General features: G+C 41.6%; 1 protein-coding gene across 2 annotated transcripts in view; it reads left to right on the top strand.

Annotated features, from left to right (window-relative positions):
- The first annotated feature begins 666 nt into the window (after positions 1-666).
- The window catches only part of robo3 (roundabout, axon guidance receptor, homolog 3 (Drosophila)), an 87645-nt gene continuing 79399 nt past the window's right edge, over positions 667-8912 (top strand). For both annotated transcript variants that reach the window (XM_067607296.1, XM_067607295.1), the window contains exon 1: positions 667-1249. In XM_067607296.1, coding sequence (XP_067463397.1) covers positions 1183-1249 — 67 coding nt within the window. In that variant the 5' untranslated portion in view covers positions 667-1182. The remainder of the gene's footprint in view (positions 1250-8912) is intronic.

Below are 8912 nucleotides of genomic sequence, written 5' to 3'. Positions count from 1 at the left end.
AGTATTCTGATAGGATCATCTTTGAGACACCAGAGCATTTTTAGTAGAGGTCCTGAGAGAGAGCTCCTAAGTGCACTGGCCCTTTAAGAGAGTAAGAGCTGGGAGTTGAAGTCAGACACAATTAACCAAGACCAGACCGGATGCTTGGTGAGGGTCCCTTCAATATACAATTACACCAGACTATAACATTTGTCACACTTGAGACAACACCAATGAACAATGAGTGCAGGACATAATTACAAAAAGTGGAATTATTATAATTTTAAAAAGTCTTACATGCAGTCTTCTAATTACTTTTAATTAATGAAACATTAAATATAATTAATCAATTCATAAATATTGTTCTTTTATGTGATACATTAACTAATTAGTGACTTGATATTTGTAATAGACATTATAGAATGATAAATATTTATGAAATATCACCTGGGTTTATGGGTGAGCTTGAAATCCTGGATGGAGAAACGGTCCATTTGTCACAGACCTACAGAGATGAATAGGTGCTGTGATAGTGACTGTTTGGGAAATCACACATATGTTGAAAAAAAGCATTCGTTGCAACACGTTGGCTAATCATACTTTTATCTTGAAAGTAGAACCGGAAGTCTTAAGTCCCACCCTGTGTGACTTGACTGTGGTTTGTTTCAGCGTGTTGTTTAGTGATGAGGAGGCTGGAGTAATCCATCCCTAGTAGCGGAGCACAGGCAGTTGGTATAGAAAGAGATGGAGCTCTGTGTTTAACAAAGTGGAGTTTTCTTTTTAACGTGATGATTTTATATACTTTTGGACTCATTTTTTCTCAGAGGAAGCCGTTGTGAACATTTCTCCTCTGTGATATTGATGTAAAAACGGGAGAGAACCGGACTGACCGGGCGCTTCTGCCACTCACAGCCGCCTCTCCTCTCTTCACCTGCGGCTTGCTTTCCTTCGGACTATCCGCGGGATTAGACGCAGACTTTTGGAGCGGGAGAAAGTTACACTGTGGGATGTTTGAATTCATAATTTAATTCTACAGCGGCTGAGATGCTGCCTGTGGAGTTTGATGCTGTTTGCGGAGGTTTCATCCCATAGACTGGAAATCCTCTGCACGTCTGTTTGGATACATTACTGCTGCTGGACAGCTTGTCTTACAAACTGCTTTTTCTGAAGACTGTGAGCAACACCTATGAAAAATCTGAGTGTATGATGGAGTACCGCCCGACTTTGGTTCCCCTACTGGTTTTGATTGCACTCAGAACTTTGGCATATGGTAAGTTTAATTAGGCACTCAGCTGGTTGTTTTGGGTGATGTTTCTGAGGGTCCCTCATAAGAATGAGAGGAAATTAATTTCATTATTATTACTCTTCTGCAAAGTCACGATACTATGTCATCCTTTCCATATATGTCCTACTAAAGTTATAAGACAAATCTGCTGAGGTTCCTCTTGACATAATGTTGTGGGCCCCTGGTTGAAAACATGTAAATTGATAGATCCAACAATTTTAACCCTTGCATTTATTTCTATATATGCAAAAATTAATAATCCTCCTGGATGATGTCATTTAAAAGGCCACTTAAACCAGCAGACATCAGAGTAGCCCATATGCAGCTTTACTGTGTGTCTTGCCCATGGGACCGTGGATTCACACCAGCATCTGCTCCCCACTGAAATCTGACTTTGTCGTGATTCTAGTCTGCTCATTTATCTCTATTATTAGGCCCATTAGGAGAAGACACATCCTCTGCACAATGCAATTGTGAGACAGAAACAGCACGATCCATTCAGTTATCCCTGCACTGATGCAGTGTGTTGTCTCTGAGCATGGTAGGGTTGGGGGTTTGAGTTCCCCCAGCTGACAACAATGCTAAAAAATGTATGCTTTCTGTGAGCATAAAAGCCTTCACCAGATGCTGCATCATAAATGTCAAACAGTTTCCATCTGATTGCATTTGTGTTTTGTATTGTGTAGGCGTGGATAGTGAATAAAAATGTATTCTGTAATATGAAGCTTAGTTTCCTTGGCTTTGGCCTCCACTGAGTCCCTAGATACACATGTCCAAAGCAGCACACTGGCTTTTGTTGTCTAATTGCTTTTTTAATGACTGATATGCACACAGTGCCTTTAATTTGAGTTTCTCTCACACTAAGCTATGAGGAGAGAAAGCTACCACTACAGGCACACCAATAGCCTGAGAAGACTGAGTCACCTCTGAGATGATGAAAACCTGTTTAAATGAGACTGGATGCCAGCTCCACAGATCTTCCATCAATAACACATGTATAAATGGTAAAATTGCTACCAGTAGGCTGCAGGCTCTTTGTCAGCATACCTATGTTTTTGTGTTCTACACAGAAAAACACCCCCGACTGCGATGTACAAAAGCAATTTTTTCAACGCAAGTGCAATGTTATAGTTTGTGACAGTGTGGTGTCTTCAGGCCTGGCCCTACTGCTGAGGCTCCTTTTACAAGGCTGTAAACATTGGCTATGAACCCACAGCATATGAACTCAGCATCTGTGAAAGTGCTCCTCCAGTGACTCCAGATGCTCCTCTGGGACTACAAAGGCTGGATTAAAGCTACTTATTTTCACTTTAGCAAAACACACAGTGACTTCTAAAACAGTCTGTACTGTTTTTACCCATGAGACTTTTTTTTTTATTCATTGAAATTTACATTTAAATTCAGATTTGTGTCACATTCTGACACTGTTATGCAGAGCTACTTAGATTAAAGGGAGAATAAGCTTCAGATCAGTACAAGCAGGGATATATGAGGAGAAGAAATATGATAAAATGAGCTTTATAGGATGTGATAGGATGAACTTAAGAATCATCCTGGCTGCCCATCTTCCTCTTTCCCTTTCACATCTGAGGGGCCCCTTCGTGTGGAGCCAGAGTAGCATATCAGGGGTCTGCTCCTCAGACTGTTTGGCCAGTAAGGTGACACTGGAGTCTGTACTGTTCTTGTCAGTCATCTCCGTCACCATCAGTCAACACAGAGGTCTCCGGCAGCTCTCCCCAACGACCGTCAACGGGCCATGTGTTTGCTTTGCTCTTTACTGCAGTGACTAGAAGACAGCTGCCTTGTTGTCTCATGAATGTCCACAAACAGACCAGTAACCAGATCAAATAGCCCGTGCCAAACCTTGATACCCACACTGTAATTGCAGTCTGAGTCTACAAGTCCATTTCCTTCAGGGAGGGAAGTGCGGTGGGGTGTAATGTGGCTGAAATAGTGCAATTACCAAGACGTCTCATTGTTTAAAGTTCTTTCTCTGGTTCCTGGCGGTTGCCTGTTTTCACATGAGGCATTCAAGGGATGCTGTCATCCACAGTGAATTGCAGTGGAGGACGTTAATGGATTGGTCAAGGACAGTTTGACGGGAGTTATAGCTGCTGCTGGGATTGCATAGAGATATTCCAGTAACTGTATGGTCTTTTTTCTTGGAATACAAGTATCAGACTTTTTTTTTATCCTAAAAATCAAGTGTGTCAGTTCACCCAAATTATATAATAGCATATTTTCTCTCTCACCGCCAGTAGTATATAGCCATAAAGATTTGGTTCTATTAGTCAGGATTTCAGAAATCTGCCTCTGAGATTTATGCCTCTGCCCCAATACAATGGAGGTGAATGGAATATTCTAGTGGTTGTAACACTGAAAAATGACATAATCTCTTCCAGAAACAATGTCCGTGTTAGTGATTTGGCTGATCTGGTGATCATTCACTATCTGTGATCAATATCCAGTTTGTTTGATTACATATTAAATGCACAATTGATCTCACTGCTCAGGCCATCAGTTGGAAACCCTTAACTTGAACTATTTATTATTCCACAAGGCAATGAGTTAACTTACTTTCACTTACATTGAAAGCACATTTGAAGGGGATCTTTTAGCCAGTATGAACAGGAGGAATGATTACAGCGAAGAAAACCTCTTTCACTGTTCATATGGACACCTGACTGTTGTTTTAAGACGGACTTAAAATAATTGTGAACCCGTCCTTTAACCTGGATCTGATTTGGAAAATAGTCTTTAACAAGCAGCCAGTTAAGCCAGTCAACAGTTTTTGTCTTGTAGTCATCACCACATTATTGTTGTGACTGACTTGTGATGGTATAAATGTGGATGACTCATAACAGCACAACAAGGCAACATACAGTGGCTCAGGCTTTTTCTATTGGCGTATTGACAACATGTCTCCTTTTTTCTGCCAAGAAAAAAAGGAAACAGAGACACCTTTGTAGTCATTTTTGAGAACAAACACACACTCACACACAGAGCGTACTTTCCTCCTCCCCCACCTGCCTGCCCATCTGTTCTTTAGAGATCAATTAGGTTGTCAATAGCTTTGGTATGATACATTGAAATGAGCTCTATCTCCTGAAAATCATAAAAAAGTGCAAAAGTACAAGTAAAAGTACAAGCGGATCCTAATTTACGTGGGCTGATAAAAACAAAATAACACTCAAGAGGGAGGGCAAGGAACTAAACATCCTCTTCCTGTGGTCACAGAGTCAGCAGTGTTAATCATGCACTGAAATTGCTGTTTGAAGCTTAGTTGCCTATTTCCGCCTTTTTTTTTTTTTTTTTAACGCAGCTGCTGGCTTGCTAAATTTAGCCGTAGAAATGAGTCATCAAAAAAATATGGGAGTTGAATTCCTGCAAGCTTGTCATAGAACAGTCACTCATTATGTAAACCCATGATAATAGAATTTCAAAGTCCCAAATATTCATTACACAACAGTTTGACGATGCCTCGTGATGCATTATTAACAAGGTATTTGTGCATTCAACTGCGGTAAATGGAAAGGAAAAAAACATGCCCCGTCACTTTCCCTTTTCCAAATGGAACTGCGGGCTGTTTTCACACTGTACAACTCCATTTGCAGACCAATAATGGAAATGCTTGATATCTACCCTGCACATTCCTGCCACCGAGGGCCAAAATAAACACACGATGAGGGCACCGGAGACTTCACCATCGGGCATTAAAGAAAACGGACTAAACTACGCAGGAACTGTATTTAGCAGTGGGTGCTGACAGGACAAGTCAGCTATCCCCTCTCCTTAAAGGTCTCAAGTGTGACCGCCCGAGGGGCCCGACACAATACCGCCTGAGCCCCCCACCTCAGGCTGTAGACAGATGGGTAGCCCCCAACATTAGTTCCAGTGGTTTTAGGAAGGCTGACCTCTCACTTGCTGGTCATAATACTGAAATAGACATGGATGGAGGCGAGCCACGGGCTGCTGATGTCTGACTACAATGAAGTCTCATGGCAGTGTTGCCTTGTGGAGGCTATTTTGGTGCCGCACAACAATGATAATACAAAGGATAATACAATCCAGCTACTAATTGCAGAATACAGGTGGTACAGGTGTTGTTTCATGTTGCATGTAAAGTATAAAAAATCATAATCGCTTTGTTCTCCAGACGGAGGAACATTCCTTTCTGTCGTTGGTGAAGGATTAAAGTGATGGGGGGGGGGGGTGAAAAAAGTGATGCGCATAAATTCACACACTGTGTCAAAACGTCCCCATCAAACACCGACTTCAACAATCTGCCAGCTTCATCTCCAGAGGCGTCTTCCTTCCCTGCATCCTCTTTGCCCACAAAAAATGGGACGCATCCGTAATGTCTCCGATGCTTTCAAAGGCGTCTTTTATGTATCTATGTGTAAGAGATGTGGTATTAAATTAACTGAGAAAAATATTACACAAGTGAGCTGACCTACACACACTACATTACACCGCATTTACATTGTATTACATCATATATTGTGTTCATGGATGATTTATAAAGGATAATGGGGTAGCATTTCACCTCAGTTTGGACACAAATACATGAACAGAGGTTTGTAAAAGTCTATAATTATCACAGTCATTAAATAGTAAATCTCCATGCACTTACTCCCAGATGTCAAACCAGATGGGTTTCCACACAGATGTTGCTGTACAATATAAATGCAATCTTTAAGTCATTACAGTCTTACAAAACATTGTAAATGGGTTGCATGGCTACTGCAGGAGTGAGCATGTACGCTAAGAGCGGTTTGGTCGCTAATCGTTTCAGTTGAGGAGTGATAGAATTAGACACTCGGATGGAGTTTCATTGCTGATGTTGAGTGAAATCAGTGAGTATTAAACAATTATTTTCCTTTTACTTAATCCCATTACATATTATTCTAATCATATGTGCAGAGATGCAGAAACCGGAGTGTGTAGCTGAACAACTGACTCTGCACAAACGGAATAATCCTGGTGATTTCCCAGCAGTGTTTTTTTGCATTGTTTTTACACAAAACCAACATCTCGTCCTTTTGTCTCTTCACTGTCTGACCACCCGTCTAACGAGAGCTCATGGTTTTCATCACGTCCGACTGGCGAGGCAGTCGGTCAAATCGTCGTGTTTACCCGGGTTTTTTTATTGTCCACAGACTTTTTCCGGAGTGCACGACAAAACTCTGCAGCAGAGTCAAAAAGGAAAGCCGTAGCTGCAAGCTGTCACCGCTCGCTGTGACTTTGTCGGCGGGTTGGATGCATTTGTGAGATGGTGGCACTTGAAAGCTCAGTGTGGGAAAGTGCCAACTGACAGTGGATCATTTTCGGAAACTGGCGTATCAAGGTGATGCTGTAGCTGTAGTGGAAGGAATTTGACAGCCACTGTCTATAATTTAATGGCTGGCTTTAGAAGTGACAGGGACAGCTCTTTGTGAAAAGTGACAGTTGCTGGGTGCCTGTTATTTTGTGATGGGAGTGTTGATACACAAAAAGTGACTCGTGGATAGGATTCACTTAGAGAGTGTCTTTGGCTATTTGTTCTCCCTTGCAGCTCCGTTCGATGATTGACGGCTCTGTATGACGTCCTGAAGGGAAAAGCTTATTAAAGAAATGTGACTTGGGTGACGAGGCAATTAGAGTGTCTCCTCTACTTGTTATCTCTTAAGTGCAACTCACTGCAAAAATCAAGAGCATTCGAGGCATTTAGAGCAGTTGACAGGCAGCTGGATTTGAATTAATCTCACACACACACACACACACTTACGTCACTTCATGTCTTAATTATATGTCAGAGCCAATGTTCCTTGACATCTTTTCAGCAAAGAGTGAAAGGTGCATTTATCCACTTTCCTCTTTCATGCTTATGTGATCACACTCATGAAAAAAAGGATCTTTCTCTATTACAATTACACATTCAGTGTTTCATATATGACTAGAGCTCGTTCATATTACGCTAGGATAATCTAGTCTCCTTACAGTGCCTGCAGTGTATCATCATGAAAAAGATCAATGAAACTTTAGATTTAGTGCGAGCGCTCTGTGCTGAATCATTCGGCTGAAAAAGAAGGACTCGCAGCAGCGTGTCATTGAGCTGAGTAGGTCGCTATATTCCAGATCTCCCCGACATCATTCACTGTTGACCCCTAAAACCCAAATGATAGGTCTTCTTATGAATGGAAAATGAGCTAAAACTTACAGTCTAGCTTGGTTTTAGACCTTCTTTTTATGTCGTTACCCTCAGTAATAGGTTGTCAACTCTAATTATCAGTTAATGCAAGAATTACAAACAAACCCAATTTTTTTTACAGTATCTCGGTTGTTTTTCTTTCGAATGTTCAGGAAGTCTCTGTCACGACCCCTTCCTCCCTCTGTCTGACGAGTGGGATCTATGTGGTCAGGCAGCTAAGAGCAGATAGCACTCAGCCTGAGTGTATGAGTGTGTAAGCAAACACAGATACATCAGGAGCTAATCTTGAAATATGCTGCTGTGGCATTTCCCTGCAGCTGTGTTAGGACACCAGTGGTCATCATCATCATGGAGCCCCTGGAGGATTTCCTCCCCGGCATGAGTGGGCGAGCAAACACACTGCGCCTTCGCTGGCGAACCCTAATGGATAGATAATTAGTGATAAGAAATCATCCGATCCACGTTATTCGAGACTAAAACGCGATGAAACGTTTTTCAGTCTTCATGTTTTTCTTCTTTTTGCTCTCTTGTGAAGCATGGCTGCAGCTAATAAGTAATATCTCCTCTTACTTCCTTCCCTCCAGTATTTTCCCCTCTATTTCTTCTTGTCTCCTCTCACTCTCATCACACAGAACACTTACAGCAAAACTGAGTAAAGAGTAAGAGCACAGTCGCCGCATACAGTTGCTGCTCCCTTGTTCTTTCAAAGCCGATCCAAAACCCCCTCGGTGAAGTCAGTGGAGAAAATCGATGCTTGTTACTGGCGGGCTACTGGAACTCAAACTGACAACTCTTGGCAGGATTTGTGATAATTTGAAGGATGTTGGACTGGTTGTATTTATGTCCTTAGGATTGCTATTTTTTGAATGCTTCTCCAAGTTGCATTTAAAGTTTTCAGAATGTTTAAATATAAGAATATTTTAGCTGAACCATCCCCTGCATTATCGATGTTAATACTTGATATGTTGCAGATGTCAATACGCAAGAAAAGTGCATTTCAAAGTCAAAGTAAACAGCTAAAATATCCATGTAAAAGGACATTTTGCTGCCCCCTCTGAGTTGTCTGTGCACTTGGAACTAAATCAAAGCTTAATCAACTCCCAAGCCTCTCAGCACTATTTTACCATGAGGAACTTTTTGTGTAAAAAAAAATGGTCTGTGAGGCTCATGTGTCTATTCCTGTTGGACCAGAAAAGAAGCTACTGTTCGCTCTCCATCCACAACAAGCTGCTTCTTGCCTTGTCAACGTGCCCAAAACATCTAGCCAAAACTCATTTCAGCTGCTTCACCAGAGGAAGGGGCCATACTGGGAGCAAGAAACAGAGTTTTCAGTGTGGAAAAGGCTTTTTTTTTTTTTTTTTTTTTTTTGGAACCGCGGTGGGACTTTGCATCTTTTTTGCTCCCAATTTCCATGATCACCACTTCTCAAAGAGGAGAGCAAAAAAGAAGCTGCTTCAG

This window comes from Thunnus thynnus, chromosome 13 (genome assembly GCF_963924715.1).
Source record: "Thunnus thynnus chromosome 13, fThuThy2.1, whole genome shotgun sequence".
NCBI lineage: Eukaryota > Metazoa > Chordata > Actinopteri > Scombriformes > Scombridae > Thunnus > Thunnus thynnus.
This window is presented reverse-complemented; position numbering and strand designations above follow the sequence as displayed.